We start from the raw sequence: 19,951 nt of genomic DNA, 5'->3' as shown, positions 1-19,951 counted from the left end.
TTGAAGAAAAATCCATATGTTGCATTATCTGTGCAGAAAATGTTGTCACATTTGGTTGATGACAGATTTCAAGTCAAAAGATTTTTAGGGTTCATTTATCTTTTAATATCGCTCACTTTAAAGTTTGTTAAATCTGAATCCTGCACAAAAGTGCTAAAATTCCGCAACATCCCAAACCGAATCCTGGATTTGGTGCATCCCTAGTTTTGTTTGAAGATGACCAAATAAGGTGAGGTGCTGCCATGAAACCAGTGTTTGCCTGCAACGTATACACATAAATCACGTCACGTGGACGTCAGCTACTACCTGTCCTGACACTTGTGTGGTCAAATTCCAAAATCCTTTAACAGGATTTAGGATTTAGTATTTGCTGTGATGGAATTCAAGCTACAATGGGGACAAAATCAAATCTTCAAAACTTCATGTAAAATCCCTGATATATTATTATTATTATTATTATTATTATTATAGGAATATTTTCTCAACGAAACAAAAAAATATTCATATTGAAGATTACCAAATGAGGAACAATGTAGGAAGTCTGTCAGCAGGATGCAGCTGTGTATTCCTTGTGGATTTTAACGATGTTTTTCTTACGAATAAGAATCTTTTTATGACCATTTTGCACAACCACTTCCAGTTACTCTTTGTCTTAATAAAGAAATGTCAGAATGAAGCTTGTGTTATTGAAGGCATTATTGGGCAGCGGAAATGCTCCACTTGTTTTTTGTCCACAGAGTCTGCATATACTGATATTGTTGATATGCGAACCAATGAGTACAGTTAGTCAGGTGTGCCTACAATGTTAAATATACAAAAGGAAGTTATGTAGGCTACAAACTACAGGACCATATTTATGAAAATATTGCTCATCATCATAAACAACAATGTGCACAAAAAGGAGAGTAATGGTCACTATACTTGCAGCAAGCTGATCATCTACTCAACCATGACCATAAATCTTTCTTTGGGGGCCCCCAAATGAATGACAGCCAGGAGTGAGACTGCATTTGTCCATTTGGTGACTAGAGGTTGGTCCATCAGACTAAAGCAATATGGCCATCTATATTGGTTGGCATCACCAGGCCTGCTCTGGGTTGCAGTTTGCTGATCAGGGTTATTGAAGGATTTTGGCTAGACATACAGCATGAACAGCTATGAATTTATGTTAATATATATATAATTATAATATAATAATTGTAATAATATGCTTCTTGTCAATGAACTCTCCAGCAGCCACACTGTTCATTCTCAAGAAGAGATGTAGCGATAGATTATTTTTGACACTGTTCAGAGATGGATTCAATGTTATTGAACACGAATTGTTGACAATTTGTTGCAACAACGACAGACTAAACAATGAATGGGTCTGGCACAATGGATTGATACCAAGATTAAGAGATGCTGTCGTCATCGACATGAACTATGAACTGATACAGGATTTTCGTGTCTGGATTGGCCATTGGCCTACACACGCGGCACATTCCTCTGCATATGGGAAACATCCACATTCCATTCACCTCTCTTGTATGAACTGCTGCTGCTTTAAACGGGAGAAGAGCCAGCAGACAAAGACGCAAGCCGAGCAGAAGTCCAAACACCTCCTGGGAGAGTTGACACCTGCGAATTTGTGGAGCGAGTTCCACAGAATAAGATTAGGAGGCAGACATGCTTGCAATGAACTGAATAACAAACATTAATTTCGAGGTTATATGGTCATGAGAGATTAGGGGCCTTCTCTGCTTCTCTACACTACAGACGTTAAACACATTAATGAACTTTGCAGAGGGAATCAAAGGGTAACTCTTTCAAAGTCACTTGTGTGGTTTGTGAACCTTGACTTCCTTGCAGTGGTGTAACTACAGAGGAAGCAGACCGTGCGGCTGCAGGTGGGCCCAGGAGGTACAGGGGGCCCCATGAGGCCCTAATTAATGTCAACATATATTGCTAAAACAGGACAACCACTGAAAATGTTGGGGGCCCTAAAATTTATATGCTGTAGGGCCCAGTAACATCTAGTTTTGCCACTGCTTCCTTGATATACCCTTGAGCAACCAAGCAGAACAAGTGATAAGCAAAATTTTCCCCAGGTATAGATTTACACTACTGCCAAATATTTTCACAAAACTTCTGCAAGACACCCATAGGCCCCAGTGGTATACCGTAAGATGTGTAGGCCCGGTTACATCTGCGCTACTGCATGTGATAAATCTCCAGATTTGCATCGATCCTTTGGGAAATTGTCTCCCTTTGCATTTTTCCCATGATTAAACCGGATAGGCGGTCCTAATGTTATCATATGGTAAGTAATTTTCGAAAGATTTTCCACCCGCCAGTACCCTTAGCTTAAAATATATTTGATCAATAAAATGTATCAGGCCCTACATGCAGTACTTGCTTAACAGTGGTGTAACAACATTCCATTGGGCCCCCCAGAATTTTTTTTTGGAGATGCCCAGCACACTCCACCCCCCCGACCTGCGTTTGTTATTCACCGGCAGGGCAGGAACTAGCGCTAGGCAGAGTAGGCGCAATCATGGGGGGTGCACTTTTAAGGCGATTTTTTTTCTTTTTTTAACCCTGGTATGCTTGGTCTTTAATAGTTTTTCAATTTTATAAACCACCTGTTCCAACCTTGCCCGTGATCCATACTGTGGGCAGAAGCACTTCCCACCTACCTCTTGGCAGCTGCTGGCACACTACATATTCGTGGCTGATATCTTGGCTGCTGCTTACACAGATAAGCAGATGATTAGGGGCAATATGATGGATTTTTGGCTCCAGCTGGCATAAGCACATATCGGGGGGGAATATTGTGGATTTTTGGCTGCTTCTGGCACAGATACATATTTGGGGGAAATATTGTGAATTTTTTGGCTGCTGCTGGCTCAGGTACATGGGATAATATGGTGGCTGCTGGCACAGGTACAAAGAATTTTGGGCAATATGACGGATTTTTGGCTGCTGCTGGCACAAGTACAGATCGGGGGCTTGGGGCAATCTGAGGGATTGACTGCGGTTGGCACAGGTACAAATGGGGGCAATATGAATGGTAAGGTGGGGGGCACTGATTGAAGCCCTTGCCTAGGGTGCCAAAATACCTTGGACTAGCCCTGCTCCCCGGCAGCTCCATTAGAACGGCATGGAGGAGATTTCCACGTAGCTTTAGAGGAAACAGACCCGGTGGTCCAGGCCCCCTGCAACTGTGGGGTCTGCTTCCTCTATAGCAGGAGTGCCCATACTTTACTAATGCGAGGTCTACTTTTGGTGGTGTTATCCCATTATGATCTACATCCATAAAAGCATTGTTGGCATTCTGTTCCATGGAAATATTACTTACATATTGATTTATGAGAAAGTGTGTATTGCTGCAGTATATTCAACAAACAATTATTTATTATGTAATCTTAACATAATAAATATCTGAATGAAAAGCATGAAATAGGAGGTTGATTTAGACAAGATGCTTGTTGGCAGACTCTTAAGATCTACTGATCACCAGCTAAGGGTCTACTGGTAGATCCCGATCTATCTTTAAGGCACACCTGCTTTATAGTTACACTACTGCAGGTCTGCATGGATTGGTTATTCCAAATGAGCAGATTTTTCTGTGTAGGGTCGTGCATATCTGAGGGTTAACTGGAACGAGTCTTTCCATGGTTCCCCACATAATGATCATAAGCGAATAAAAGTGCATTCAGATGTAGGCTAATGGTATGTCTGCTTGAATTCTGCGGTTAGCACTTCTGCCTTGCAGAACGGGGGTCTCAAGTTCAATTCCTGATTAAATAAATCACAGCATGTATGGCCTTAGATCGTAAGCTCCTCTGGGGCAGGGGCTGGTGTGAATGATGAACAATGCATAACATGTTGACGCAATATAAATGAAGGCAGGGAGAGAGGGGAAAGTTATATATTCTGGCTGGTACAGGGGGCTGCACTGTCAAGTGCTACTTCTCAGAAGGTAATGGGTCAAAGATTTTCTACTCAAAGAACATTGCATCACAGACCATATTTAACCACTTAAGAACAGGAATATGGTTTCCGTGCTCTGCACCTCTCCTTAATACTGAGTGAGCCTATATCTAAGAAATGTCTGGACAGCTGTTGCAGCCACAGCATTCTAAGTCCCCATGTGTCCCGGTTCAGCTGTTCAATGTCTTCTGTGGGTCTGAGAAAGAACAGAAGGTGGAGCCCTGTCACCCAGCTGCTCAGGACAGGGGGAAGCAAAGGGAAAGATCATTTGCCTTCATACATTAGTCATTGGGGCAATATACAGTAGGTAGATATATAGTGAATAAAGTACCCCTTATTGTAAAATATAAGGATATTACAAGTCACAGAAGAGTTCCATGACCATATAAAAGCACGAGCTGAGCATAACTGATGACATCACTCGTCCCCGTTTATAAGGATATAATTTACAGGATATTCATGGCTTTTGTGTATTTTATATATATATATATATATATATATATATATATATATATATATAATATATATATATATATATATATATATATATGTATATATATATATATATATATATATGTATATAGCAAATTATGGTGCCTACACAAATAAAACTTTTACCCAAGCACTGAGCTAGTAATTACAAATTGACAAATATAGGCAATAAGGGTCATTTATTTTCTGCAATTTCTGATGCACATTTTTACCCACAATGCAGGGTTTTTCCTGCAATTCCAATGTCCAAATGTGTGTGCTGCAATTGCATCTGATGCATCATATCGAATGCAATTTTGCTTGCTTCTTGACGCAGATCATGAGCAAGTTGCATTTAGCATTTCCAGGGTAATGGTGGTTTACTTGGTGCAAGTCTGGGGTGCCTGTTGATGCAACTTCCCGTGGGTACCTTGGAGCTATCACCAAGTTGTCCCCAGGAACTTGTCATCCTTGACCTTGTCAGGCCATCTTCCAAGGCCGGAACTAGGTGTAGGCAAAAGAGGCACATGCCTAAGGCACAACCCTGGCAGGGCACCAGGCACATACCTACTCTGGGCCTAAACCCTAGTCCTGGCACATGTTCCCGATGGTGTTAGGCTTCCCTGTAATACAAGTGTGCTCATGCGTGCTCCTGTCCACATTCGTGCTCACACTCATTCGCACAGACGTAAGCATTCATGGCAGGGAGTTGGGGTGACTTTGCCTAGGGTGACTGGCTGGCTTGTCCCAGTACTGCCATCTTCTGAGTGTCAGTGGCACTGCTCCTGCTCAGTGTGCTCTGGGTTGCTGTTGTGAAGGTATATATAAGGGTTGTGCAGAAAATAAGGCTGACAACATTCTGATGCAGAATACACTGGTCTCTGACTTGCTATGTAATTGATTGAATCAGCCTGGTATTATGGCATACATTATATATATATATATACTTATATGTACTTCTTTGTGAAGCTTTAGTTCTCCTTTAAAGAGGTAATTTGCATACTGATGAACTTTTATATAACTGTTCATCTTTCAGGCTGTCAATGGCATTCTACCAGGTTTTTAGGGTAAGAGACCTGCAACCGCATCACAGTTTATATTTCAAGGTCAGCACTGCCTTTAATATATACTGGCAGCTTGTATACGGATTGCTTTTCTTTCTTTTTTTTTGTTGCTCTTTAAACGCATGTTTCAGATCAATCTCCCTTTAGGCTCCTATTCTAGATGAAATCTCTGGTAGCCAGGGGCAATAAAACACGTGTGTGATGATACATCATGTATTAATGATAGAATGGCGAAAGGAGAGACACGATGAAGCCACAGTATTGTATAAGCCGCTGCAGCTAAAGGCGATCAATTCAAAAGCTCAACTTCTCATACGTTCATATGGAATTATTTCTATATACTGTCTATGAAGGCCTTCATTCATATAGGTGAGCCAGGACATTTCCTGCACTGTAGAAGCATCTTGGAGTATTTATTTAGGTTTATACCATCACACTGAGGCCCTTCTACTTGTATGATTATAGGCCCTTGGAAGTTTGGAAGAGAAGACTCCCCTTGAGAATTCTATAGCTTGTCAAATAGCTCTTCTATTTGACTAGTTATAGAATTCTCTGGCGAGTCTTCTTTTCCCCCAAACCTCATTTTTATTTCATGCACAGTGGCATTCCCATAGGAGAACATAAATATCTGTGACAACTCAATTACAGGCACTTTCCTCAAGAGCAAAAGACACAAGATTCTTGCTCTATGCTGAAAGCCTCTGGAAATGCCATAAAACAGATTGGGCTTCTGGCCCGGCAGAAGAAATTACAATGTGAAACGACTGTCCCTCGGGGAAAGCTCGAAGCAGAAAGATTGTCCTCGTTGCTGCCCATGAAGCAGAAAATGGCATATGGTGCCTGAGACGGATAGTGATCCTTATAATGTGTAAGAGAAATGTCCTAAATACACAAAACATGTTCCCAAGGCAACAGGCATGTACAAACAAATGTTTTGTTTTATTTAAAATAATTTTCTGCTACTAAGTAATTTCCCAAGGAAACAGGCATGTACAAACAAATGTTTTGTTTTATTTAAAATAATTTTCTGCTACTAAGTAATTCCCAGGTGGTGGTACATCGATAGAGTAAAAAGAAAAGCAGACCCAGAATTCAGGGAGTATAGAGATACCTTTAACAGATGCTGGCTGTACACACATTATATTTATTTACAGCAAGTTCTAATAGATTGGATTTACCTTCCTCTGGGCCATGAGGCACAAGCTCAAAGCTCATCTCTCCAGGAGAGTAAATTTTTTTTCATTTTTGCTTTATAATATAATCACGCTCTCAACCACATATAACATCAGAATGTCTGTTTCTCTTGCTAACAGGAGTGTAGGCGGCCAGGACACTGCGTAAATATCAACAAATAGATTTATCGTTTAATATGATACAAATTCCCAGGCAATTTTATTGTGCGGGCTAAAAATACAGCATAAAACAACACCAATTCAAAGCAAATACAGAAATGTTATTACTACAACCACTGATCTGCACACCCTATTAAGACATATAATGACACACACAAGAGTTGCAGAAATAAAAACTCTTAACTGAGAGCAGCTGAAGAAACTTCAACAATCACACCATACTTATCTTATTGAGTCACAACAGTCATTGCTTAGTAATAGTGAATAAAATGCCACATGGTACAGCTGAACATTTCAAGAGTCTATCTTGCAAATTACTTGGGAGATACCATCAAAAATAATGCAGCAATACATTAAGTTATTGTTATGGTTTGGCTAGCCGAGGATTAGTAGATTATAACAGTGATTTATTAGCAGGCTCTCATGCAGCCATTACATAACAGTAACTTTGACTTTTAAGCTGTCCGGGAAGTATTCACAATATGTCTGAGCACAGTGACATCTACAGGCCACTTGTATAAACACCACAGTTATGTTCCATTAAAGTGCCTGTTCCGAGGGTGGCACCAGTCTGACTCCCTGTACCTATATATTTAAACTGGGTGATCCACTTTGTCCGGTCCTATTTATTGAGCAGAACTTGTCCACCTTCACTGTACCTCTAAATCAATAATTGATCTAATTTCTCAGAGTGTAACCATTTAGGGGAGCCAGTCCATCCTCACTTTGCCTTCAGTTAGCCCACCTTTTCTAACCCTATAGAATCAGGAGACTAAATCCACCTGGTTTGTGCTTATTTGCAAAAGAACCTACTTGAAACATACTGGTTTTATTCCAATAATAAACCACTGACTGCACACTGCAGTACTGGTGTTGGAGGCAGGTTATATATATATGACTAGTCTAGGAGCCATCTTACTTACCTTGGCTAAGAGTGACTTCAGCGTGGTCTTGGGCCTCAACACAACAGTACCATCGTCTGTTCTTATAACATACAGAGTGTTATATACAGTAATAGAGGCCTGCAATATTGCAGTTTCCTCCTGAAGAGATATATGATTCGGATTCGGATTTATATATATGAATCATCTTTGGATTTTTTTTTATCCAAAATTACAGTACTGATATCATAGTATGATTTAATCATGGCCCACCTGATGATAAGATGACAATCCATCCTTGGTTTGGGACCAACAGATAAAGGATTTTTGTTGAAGCATTAGTCTGCGTTGAGCGGTTAAGGGGGAACTGTCTCCTTAGCTCTACCTTGAGGCATAAATCAATAGTGGCAGTGAGTGTCACAGCTACAAGAGTTTACTGGGATTCATCAAATCATTATGCTCATTGCACCTGGTACCCTTCTAGTAAATAATAAGCACTCAAAGGAGAACTTAAGTAATTGACAGCAGCCCAAATAATGTGCTGTGAATCAAGAAAAAAGGATAAGGAAGAGGGAAAAGAGGAGCCACTGGGGCATCTTCAAGGCACATATCTTCCCTGCCTAAGGGCGATGGTTGCCTTGCGCTGGTACAGATCATGGAAACACAATTTAGTTCTCCTCAAACTGTCTTGGGATACCTTCATGGCATGTGTGTTTAATGTACAAAGTTATAAGCAATACTTTTATTATCCTGGGTTTTAAGGTCTGAAAATCCAACAGTAAAAGGACAACAACAAAAAAAACCCCAAAAGGCTATCTATAACCACAGAGGTTATTGTTATCCAACAACTGCCCAATAAAAACACTTCATTTATACAATTCTTCACTCACACACTCATTTGATTTCCTCTCCAGTCCAGCCAAAAATCATATAATGCTGTCATATCAACAGTTGGTTTAAGATATGTCTGTACAATAGAGTGCAAATCCCAGTGACACAGGAGGACCAGATGCAGAGGCCAACCATTTAAATAGACCGAATCAGCTGTTATGCCAAGCTGCACCCTTCTCTGCCACCTGTTGCCTCATTACATAGCACAGATCCCTGTGTTGGCCATTTAACTTAGCCCAGCTGTGCTTCACAGTGAACAAACTGCAGTCGGAACACTCAGCAGCAACAGCAACAGCAGCTAAACCTCCCTCATTAAAGGTTCTTCTTGTCTTTCCAAATGGGTTCTATAGTGGCCAAGCTATTGCTACCAACAATCAGCAGCCTGGCATTTCTGCCAACCATCAGCATAGCTGCCAAGAGGAAGTTTCACATGGAAGCTATGGTCTATTTTTTCACAATGTTCTTCATTGCAGTAAGTAAATGATGTATATTACTTTCCTTTTTGAAGTTGACATACTTAACCTGGAAGTTGTTATCAGTCTTTTGGCCCCAGTCAGTGCTGTCTAACATCCATTGGTTGGGTTTATTTATAAGTATAGTAAGTCACTATTTGATTACCAGATGATTGGAAGGATGCCTCATATGTCACACCGTGTAGAGCAAGAAATATAAGGTCCAACTGGCCTGTAAGGTCCCCGATCAAGCCTTCTGGCCAGCACCATGCTTCAACAACACTTTCATCAGCTAAACAGATTTCCCAGCTTTAAATTTTGATATAAACAGAATCAACAGAATCAGAATTTGAGAAGATCGTATCTGCAGTTGATTCAATTCGGCCAAAACTCAGATGGATGGATGAGCTTGGTGAGAATTTGCAGTTATCTGCCTGCTTGTAGCCAACTCAAGCATCATCTGCAATAAGGGGCCTTTTTATGAACACTTGGATTTCCTTTTTTTCACAAATTCATATTTTTTAAACTTCTCTAAAACTTTAAAAATTCTAAATTTGTTAAATGTTAAAACACAGTGAACCCCAACCAGTGGCTCATGAGCAACATGTTGCTCTCCAACCCCTTGGATGTTTCTCCCAGTGGCCTCGAAGCAGGTGGTTATTTTTGAATTCTTTCAAATCAAGGTTTAGCTGCATAAAAACCATTTGCACTGCCAGAGTGGGTAAAAAAAAAGTTGGGGACCCGTGGTCTAACACAAAACTTCTCCAAATAAAAGCAGTTGAGGTCCCATAGATTTCAAGGGAGATGGACTTTTAGGGGTTTTCAGATTTTTTTTTCCATTTGTCGTCCAAATAACTCAACATTTTTAGAGGTTTTAGAGAAATTCATTTTTTTTGGACCATTCAGCACTTTTTTCAGTTTATCATTTCTGTATTAGAAGCTTTTAATAACTTTCATGACATTCATGGTTTTAGAGGAATAGAGTTTAATGGTGGTTTCAAAAAGCTCCAATGGCGCTAAACTTTGAGCTTCAATAAATGGGCCTCTAAGTGTACAAAAGACAAATCAGATGCATGTTTGGTTCTGTTGTTTATTGTAAAAAAAATATATAGATTATATGTATCCAAATTTTTTTTTTTGTAAATAAATCTACCAAACGTTACATGGCAGTACATGGCAATGTTAGCAATCTTATCTCCAATCAGTCTGGCACCACTGACAAGAGTTAAGGCCAAATGAGGAGAAAACAGCTGTGCAGGGTCTGTTTCTTTAATCTGATATACAGTATGTTATGTAAGCGTGCCTCTGTGGCTTGTCAGCTGTGGGTTACTCTTCACAGTGCCGGCCATGTCATCATTCCCCCCTCGACCCCTTCAGGGAATTCCTAAAGTACACAAATGTCCCACCACTCTTTCATTGCTGGACAGGTTTTCCACAAACCCACTTTCTTTCATTACAGATCTTTCACGCTTGTGAAGGGCCTGGCTTGTCTTTCCTGTGCTTTATGAGATATGATATCCTGGAGTACTTCAATATTTATGGCACAGTCCTCTCCATGTGGGTGTCTTTAATAGGTGAGTGGCAATCAAAGGTTCTAAGAAGAAGTCATGTGTCTGGATTGAAAGCCCTGGTTTTATTTGGTGCACAATACTATATATATATATATATATATATATATATATATATATATATATATATATATATATATATATATATATATATATATATATATATATATATATATGAAGATAGAAGGACTCACACACCATTTTCAGTGAATAAAACAGTGTTATTTTATTCTTTGATGCATTTCCAATGTTCCGGCCCCAATTAGGGCCTTTATCAAGGATAAAAAAAATTGCTGACATCAGCGAAACGTCAGTTTTTTCCTCTATGAAACAATAAAATGTTTAATGATTTTTAAGTCCGGTGAGTGCGAGACTTTCTCCCAGCTTACATTTTTGCTCTGTTTTTGCACCCAGGCATTGACGTTTTTTTTTTTTCACGTGAGTGCTGGTATCCCTTCAGCATATATATATATATATATATATATATATATATATATATATATATATATATACAGATCAAAGTCCTAACGCACACCGTTCAATGTGTAGATATGAGTACACATTGAACGGGTATGAATTACCCGGGTGCTACCTTCAATGGCTGCATTATCCACATTGCAAAGAAGAAGAAGATGCACTCCGGGATTTTGCAAAAAACTAAAACTCCATGTTTATTGGTTTACATTAAAAGAACCGGCCAACATTTCGGTTTAACTCTAAGACCTTTATCAAGACCATGTTCACATGTGTGTGTGTGGGGGGGGGTCTGAGAGCATTTTTAAAGTTTATTTTTTCCTATATTTAAGAAAGGGTTTTAACAGGCACAACAAGTCCCCATAAGGAGAAGAGGGATTTGGGGGATGGATAAATATATATACTCTATATGAAGGACAAGAGAATCTGATCCATGTTCCTGATACAATATACAATAACTTACATTTTAAGTACAAATAGCAGAAGAGGGGAAAGTAACGACAGTAGGCTGAAGGATTGTACTGGGAAGATTATTATTCGAATTACATGAAATTGATATCTGCTGTATATGCGTCAGGCTAGTGTAAAATGTGCAGATTGCTTTGGGTTTTAGAAAGCAAAGAATTATAGTAAAGGTATGTGAAAGTAGTCACTGAGCAGTTACACCGAAATGTAGGTACTACTGTACTCTTGAGTGGCAATAACAAGGATTTACTTTCCCCGCAGCACTGGCTGATTTTGATGAACCCAAAAGGTCCACCCTGGTGATGTTTGGAGTTCTCACCATTGCAGTAAGGATCTACCAGGATCGCTGGGGCTATGGGGTCTACTCTGGCCCCATTGGGACTGCTGTGCTTATGATCACAATCAAATGGGTAGGCTAAACCAAAAAATAACATTTAGAAACAAATACATTTTTTAACATAGGCTGTTGTCTTCTTGATGTGCTGCTGTGAGGGTATCCAAAAAGTTTGTCCTGACGGGACTGGGCAGAAAGCTATGAACATTGCTCTGGCTATCCATTCATTAAACCTGGACCCCATATAGTGCAAAGGATTTGATCTAGCAGGAGGCAAGGGGGGCACAACTGCATGACAGCTCTGTAAATTAAAGGAGAACTAAACCCTAAAAATTAATATGGCTACAAATGCCATATTTTGTATACTGATCTTATTGTACCAGCCTAACCTTTCAGCTTGTCAATAGCAGCAATGATCCAAGACTTCACACTTGTCACAGGGGGTCACCATCTTGGAAAGTGTCTGTGACATTCACATGTTTGGTGGGCTCTGAGCAGCTGTTGAGAAGCTCAGCTTAGGGGTTGTCGCAAATTACCAAGCAGAAAATGAGGTTGATCTGTGATATAAGATGATGCTACAGGGCTGATTATTAAATTCTGCTGCCATGTAGTAATTATCTGTATTAATTACTAATCAGCCTTATATTGTGGCATTTATATTCTATGTGTACTGTATATTGTGAGTGGGTCCCTAAGCTCAGTAAGTGACAACAGCACAGAGCATGTGCATTGAATCAGCAGAAAAGAAGATGGGTAGCTACTGGGGCATCTTTGGAGACACAGATCTTTACTGCTAAAGGGCTGTGGTTGCCTTGGGCTGGTATAGAAGCACAAAACATAATGTACAACATTTCTAGCTACTTCTTTAGTTAAGCTTTAGTTCTCCTTTAAAACCCCTTTTTTTTTATAAATAAGCCCCACTAAGAGGAAACTACTATAAAATACAGAATTGTAAAGATACCTAATGACTTTGCCTTCTTCTGCTTTTCAGCTCACCAAAATGAAAGAGACAAAGAAACTATATCCAGATAAAAGCGTATATACTCAGCAGATTGGACCAGGATTCTGTTTTGGGGCACTGGCTTTGATGCTACGATTCTTTTTTGAGGTATTTTCTTTCAAAATATATTTTAACCCAGTTGGAGGTTCAGCCCTGATGCACTGCAGCTGGGAAATGAACTCCAACAACCAAAGTGCTGCAGGTTGGCTGGCACTGATATAAAATGTAGGCAGTCGCCATCTTGTCATTCTGACGTTGTCCTGCGCTACTGATTCCATCTTGCGTTGCTATGTTAGATGTGCCCCCATGCTTCCTACCTAAAACTGCCGTTGAATGCAGTCTTTATTCAAGGTAACAGTTCTGTATTCGTTTAAACCAGTCACTGTGTCGCTGGCATTGCAATCATCACACACTAGGGGGCTGCCCAGGCCGTCAGCATTACATCCTAATGGTCGTGCCCAATTTTGACATCACTGGTATTAAACGGCAGAATGGGCCAATTGAAACAACACAGTCTGTGTGTGTTATACTCATCCAGGCGGTTCTGTGCAATTAAGAACCTGTAGGGTATTTCTGCAGGAAGATTTGACATCCATGTGACAAATAACATCTGGAAATTAAAGGTTCGTACCTAAATGGGCAAAATTATTAGGTCTGTGAATGTCAAACATTGACTCAAATAATGCCTGTACTCTATGTTTTGGCTAACATTACGCCTTGAGGAACTGGGAGGGAGTGATTACTTCCCATTGCTGTCTAGCCCATTTGAGGCATCCTGCAGAGGATGAGACAAGCCCGGTGAGTTCTCTGGGCATAATGGAACCACGACAACAACCGCGCCATTCAAAAATGATGCTTTTGGTCCGACTGGATGCTGCTTCCTTTATTAGAAAAGTCAGGAAATGAGACATGAGGTCATTTTCTTTCCCCTTGTTTGTGCAATCGTGTGCTATTTTCCATGCCGAATTTTCTGGGACATTATACAAATACGTAGAATAATGCAGCAGACACGTTAAATCATAAACGCCCCAAAATGATATTTTAGACTTTGCGGACAACGCTTGAGTATTCTGGAATCGACTTTTTTTTTCCAAATTGAGCGAGTGGGTATTTTGAGGCAATGAGAAGCAACTGGGATATTCTAGAACAATAAATGCCATTACGGTTTTACTGCATGTGCTAAGCTATTGCAGCCTTCTGTGAGTAAGTATCACAATAAATCGAGATTCAGAGACAGTTTGGCATAAGGATCATTATCATTATTTTTATAGCAGCTGTAGTTGAATTAATTACAGAGCGCTGAGGTTTTGGGAAGCCTGGTAATTGTTGTAAGATGAAATATTCTAGTGGTGACTTACTAAACTGTTTCTCAAAACACCTCGGGGCATGTTTAGCAAACCACAAAATGTCTATATGCTGGAAAATGTGCCTAAACGTATGCAACCGCTGGTCGGGCACATTGATTAATCCATAAATGCCTCTATTTTAGATTATTTGTTCTGGGTAAGACAAAAAAAACCATAGCTCTCTGGTAAAGGTTTGTGTTGACTATAAAATGTTGTCCATGTTCATGATTAAGGGGCCGATTCACAAAGAGTCGAATATCGAGGGTTAATTAACCCTAGATATTCGACTGGGAATTAAAATCCTTCGACTTCGAATATCGAAGTCGAAGGATTTTAGCGCAAATAGTGCGATTCGAAGGATTTTAATCCAACGATCGAAGGAATATCCTTCGATCAAAAAAACTTATGAACATTGAGTTTGGTAGCTTTTAGATGGCGAACTAGGGGGTCGAAGTTTTTTCTTAAAGAGACAGTACTTCGACTATCGAATGGTCGAACGATTTTTACTTCGAATAGTTTGATTCAAAGTCGTAGTCGTAGTGGAAGGTCGTAGTAGCCCATTCGATGGTCGAAGTAGCCCAAAAAACACTTCGAAATTCGAAGTTTTTTTACTTCGAATCCTTCACTCGAAGTTAGTGAATCGGCCCCTAAGAGTCTATTTTGCACTCCTAGGTTACTACATTGCCCCACAAATACACATCCAAATTTCCAAAGGGCATATAAACCCAAAATTAAAACTTTGGCTCACAAAGAATATACGTAACTGTCCAATTTACATTTTCAAAAGCCAAAAAGCTGAAAGGTGAGAAACTGTATCACTACATATAAACTACTTTTATTTTTCTTAGGAATGGGATTACACATATGTACACAGCTTTTACCATTGCGCTTTGTCAATGTCCTTCGTGCTGCTGCTTCCCAAAGTCAACAAGAAAGCAGGTAATGGGGGTGACCCTGCCAAAATGAACTGTTCCACATTCTGCTGCTGTATATAAATGGAAAGAACTTGATCGATATGGATGTGAATAAACGTGATACTTAAAAGAAATAGGAACACTGGCATTTATGCTCAAACTAAGCCTGATTTGTCCCTAATCAACATGCACTTCCAACAGACAAGATTTTCAGGTCCATTTCAGCAAAAAACAAAAGGTACTGTATGTCACAGGGGTTTTTATTCACAAGGTGGATAACCCAGAATATAGGCAAAAGATTCATGTTGACCTTACCTAGAGGCTTATCTCATGATGTACCTAAATTCCAGTCTCTCTGTTTTCTTGAAAATGTTAATTTCAACCAAGAAGTTTCTACTTTCTCCTGATAATGTTATTAGTAAGAGCTTTCTTCGTTCGTTCATGTTAAATGCTGGCAAAGCACAGAAACTACTATATAAATAAAAAAGGAATGATTTTGAAAGGTTACAGAATTTAATGTGTACCAAACTTTTAGCAGATCATATAGGCATGAAATAATATATACAGAGAATGGGCAACAAGTCATACAAAGAACTAAATCCCAAGCTTTCTAGAAAGATTCAAGCAGGCCACAGATGTGCAGATTTTATCCTATGTCCAACGAATGATTGTGCGTTTCAATCTCCCGACCTATAACTAACTATTCAGAATGAATAAAGTAGTAAAAACAACAAATCAGACGATGTCCTGGCCATTAACTTACAGACAGCAACCGTACAAAAGTCATGTCCGACAAATAGTAGTGACAGTCGCCCAGTGATATCGTCAGATAGGCAATACAATGAGGAGATATTATCGGTAGCCAACCGAAATTTTCCTGTCCAATCGAATAAACGACCCATTGTCATAGTATGAAAAATGTCTAGACACTCCACACACAATCCAAAAATGGTACGAACCTTCATTTTGTGCACTTGATCTTTGTATCTATGGCCAGGCTAACGGCCTCTGCCTAGGTTTTGTACATATGTTGAGAAAAGTGGATGCACTTTTTTTTTTTTAGTTCCATTGATGGATATCAGGTGGAAACATGAAAGTATGCATTTTTGCTCTGATTTCCTCTCAGTGTAAGACACAGGTTGAGGAAAGCAGATGGTTTGCTGTTTGTGGCCAAGCGTTATCAAGTGTAAAAATAGAGTTCTGCTCTGTATTCACTTGTATAGGATTTTAAGGGACAAATTTATCAAAGCTTGAAAATAAAATTTTATTTAGTTTTTGATAAATATGACACGATAGAGCCTACGCAGAGAGCTGAGAAATTTTCCTCTGGCCAACTGGAACCAAATCCAAAGATTTTCCTCTGTTCCAGCATCACAGGGTAGACAAAGTGAAAAATTTTCGCCTTTCAGGAGTGATGATATTTTAGAACTTTTAGAGGGTTATTTATCAAAGTCCAACATTTTCTGCTACAAACTCCAATCAAATCTGCTCTGGTTTTTACACTTATTTATTAATACAATTTCCCCAAATTTTGCTTTGCGGGAAAAAAATCAGATTTTTATGATTTTTTTATTTTTTTCACTCAAAAACCCGATTTCTTATGCTTTTTGCCTGAAAACTTCGGGGTATTGCACAAAACCAAGTGCACATCAAAAAATCATTGGGACTTCTCCTATTGACATATATACAACCTCAACAGGTCTGAGATGACGGATTTTCTGATTCTGACTTTTCCATCCTTGGGTTTTAATAAATTCCAAAAAAAATATTTTTTTAAAAGTCAGATTTTATTAAAAAAAAAAAATCAAACTTTTTTGGGATTTTTGCATTCGTTGTTTAGAAAATAACCCCCTAAGATTACTGGCACATGAGGTTGTGCAAAATCACCTCTTATACGGGTGTCACAGTGCCCAAAACAGTTGAGTAACTACCATACAACAAAACTAGAGTCCTGCAGCGGGTCGGGTACCCGCGGGTGACCCGCAAAAACCTGCGGTACCCTGCGGGTTCCAGATAGAAGTTCCAGGTGTGGGTATAGACGTGGGTCTGCGGTTCTGTGAGGTCGCAGGTTGGGCCGTGGGTCTTCTCCATAGCTATATTTACTCCTTTTTTCTGGCCACGTCTACTTCCGATGACGTCACTTCAGGTTTACAATGACAGCAATTCCTGTTTTACTCTTTTTTTTTCTGATCACAACTACTTCCGATGATGTCACTTCCGGGTTACAATGACAGCACTTCCTGATTCTTGATGGTCAACAGGTCGCGGGTCCGGGTTGCGGATAAGGTACTTGCAGGTTGGGTAGCGGGTCCAAGCGGGTAAGAATGCGGGTTGCGGGTTCGGGTTGCGGATTGCAGGTTGCGGGTACGGGTTGGGTACAGGTCCCAAAAAATGGACCTGCGCAGGACTCTAAACAGAACAAATGGCCAGAACATACTTTTTCATTTGCTCCATCCAAATTTGTGTTTAATAATGCAATTCTTATGGTCAGTTTACACCAATACCATTTGTCTGTAATGAAAACATAGTTTTGCCCATTGTGCAGTTGTCAGAACACCCTGGGTGCCATTACCAATGCCTTGTCTGCTATTCAGATTAAGGAGCACATTTACTAAGCTCGGGTGAAAGATTCGAAGTAAAAAAACGTCGAATTTCGAAGTATTTTTTTTGGGTACTTTGACCATCGAATAGGCTACTACGACCTTCGACTTTGATTTGAACATTTCGAACTAAAAATCGTTCGACTATTCGACCATTCGATAGTCAAAGTACTGTCTCTTTAAAAAAAAAACTTTGACTACATACTTTGGTAGTTTAAACCTACCGAGGTACAATGTTAGCCTATGGCGACCTTCTCCATTACTTTTCTAAGGTTTTTTGCATCAGAGGAAAATCCTTTGATCGATCGATTAAAATCCTTCGATCGTAGGATTTGCGGTAAATCCTTCGAATTCGATATTTAAATTCGTAGGATTTAACTTCGAGAGTTGAATTTGAGGGTTTATTAACCCTCGATATTCGACCCTTAGTAAATGTGCCCCTTAGTATCTATAAAAATTCTTATATTAGTTAATATGTACAGAGGATTCCAATCGATACTGAGATCATTCATTAAGTCAAATTCAATGAAATGTGATGCCACAATTTTCCTTTCACTTCCTATATAAATGCATACATTTTACAATGTTGTACTTAAATGACAGTAGGAGCAATGCAACTCTGCATGCCAGATCACAGCACCCCTGTTTCCATCCAGCTTTACTTCTGTATATTTTGATTACTGTTTATTTTTGACCCTCAGGCACTGAACTCCTAAGCTAAAGATGCATGGTTTCATTTCAAACACAGTGAACGCTGATTCAGTTTTGAATAATCTGATGCTTTGCTTAGATGTGAATGTTTATTAACACTTTTTGTATAATTTTATTTCTATATTTTGTATTATGCGATTTTAATAAAGGAGCAAAAGTTTAATATACTGTTTTGGAATTCAATTGCCGTTTTTGTAATAAGCTTGGGTTAAAAAAAATCAATTGCAAAACCTGGCAAGCCTTTTATTTTTGGCAAATACCTTGATTTTTTGAAAAACCCAACCCGAACCTCAAGGGTTCATAAAGCTTCTCCAAAGTTTTGGGCCTAATACACTTAACATGAAAAGGAGGAGCAAATACACAATGGTAGATTTAGCACAAGTTACTTTTTACAGTGTTTCTTGTCGAGGAAAATATAGATATGTCTAAGATGTGACCAGCGTCAGACTGGGGGGATCTGGGGCTGCCACATCAGTGAACCCCACCACTCCCCCACAGGCCATCAGCCCAGCCGCAAAAACCTTCAAGCCACCTGCCCCAGCATATCCCCCCTGTCCTTCTTTACCCCCCCCTTGCCCCTGCAACCAGCAAGTACCTGCTTGCGCGCCATTTTGATCAGTCGGGGGGAATAAGAAAAGGAGTGCAGGAGACCTGGACCTTTTAGGGCTGGGCCCATCGGGTTTTTGCCATGTGTCCGTGGCCCAGTCCAACCCTGGATGTTTCACCAGTCTGTGTGCTGAGGCAGTATTTGAATGTTTCAGCCTACTGTGTCCTTTCCCTGGTCAAAATTCCCAATTCTAAAGTGAGACTAATCCCTCATTCTCATTATCACTTCATGCATCAAACTGCTCCTGAGCTCAAGAAGTGGCTCTACTGCAATTTTTAGACATATCTTGATTGGAAAAATAGATTCCATGTAGGTAAACAAGTAAACATATTGTAGTTTCTAACAAATCCCCTTACAATTAGTAGTGCCTTTCAAGTTTGCCTGTGTTTTAGTCGTCGGTATCCAAAATGAAAAAAATTGTCGGAAAGGAACTTCAAAGGAAAGAAAATCAACAGATTTTAACTACATTCCCGCTCAAAAAATGACCTACAAAATATTAAATCTATGGTGGGACTGCTTTGCAAGCTTCAAGGCACAGCCAACTGATTACATTTAAGGCATCCGTCCCTGTAGTTGGCTCCAAACCTGTGGGCAGAGAAACTGGGTACATTTTTTGCTTCTTTGCTTGTACATGCACAAAGTGTTCCCAGCAGAACTGTAAAATACTGCAACACTGGCATGCGGTGAATGTAGTTGGAAAGGGCCTGCTGATAAAGGTGAGGGTTGGATTGACACACAACAGCAGGCTTCTTTTATGGGGAGTCGGTTTTGTTTCTTACAGACCTAAAGAAAATTTGCATTCACGTCAGGGCTGTGAGAAACTGCCATAACATTAAGCTGGAAATC

The 19,951-nt window shown here is 39.7% G+C and overlaps 1 protein-coding gene across 1 annotated transcript; it reads left to right on the top strand.

Moving 5' to 3' along the window:
- The first annotated feature begins 8,878 nt into the window (after nt 1–8,878).
- Nucleotides 8,879–15,689, top strand: mymk.S (myomaker, myoblast fusion factor S homeolog). Its single transcript, XM_018233826.2, has 5 exons — nt 8,879–9,106; nt 10,546–10,660; nt 11,855–12,003; nt 12,919–13,035; nt 15,122–15,689. Exons 1-5 carry the CDS (start codon nt 8,972–8,974, stop codon nt 15,266–15,268), a joined length of 663 nt encoding a protein of 220 aa, XP_018089315.1. The 5' UTR covers nt 8,879–8,971; the 3' UTR covers nt 15,269–15,689.
- Nucleotides 15,690–19,951: the final 4,262 nt, after the last annotated feature.

This window comes from Xenopus laevis, chromosome 8S (genome assembly GCF_017654675.1).
Source record: "Xenopus laevis strain J_2021 chromosome 8S, Xenopus_laevis_v10.1, whole genome shotgun sequence".
NCBI classification, from domain to species: domain Eukaryota; kingdom Metazoa; phylum Chordata; class Amphibia; order Anura; family Pipidae; genus Xenopus; species Xenopus laevis.
Note: the sequence above shows the minus strand (reverse complement) of the source record. Positions and strands in the feature narration are given on the sequence as shown.

What these genes read in the sequence shown, in the direction of transcription:
- mymk.S (XM_018233826.2), top strand. Translation starts at nt 8,972, where the DNA reads ATGGGTTCTATAGTGGCCAAGCTATTGCTACCAACAATCAGCAGCCTG. An exon ending in TTATGATCACAATCAAATGG is followed by an intron (nt 12,004 to 12,918) that starts GTAGGCTAAACC and finishes TCTGCTTTTCAG; the next exon opens with CTCACCAAAATGAAAGAGAC. An exon ending in TGCTACGATTCTTTTTTGAG is followed by an intron (nt 13,036 to 15,121) that starts GTATTTTCTTTC and finishes TATTTTTCTTAG; the next exon opens with GAATGGGATTACACATATGT.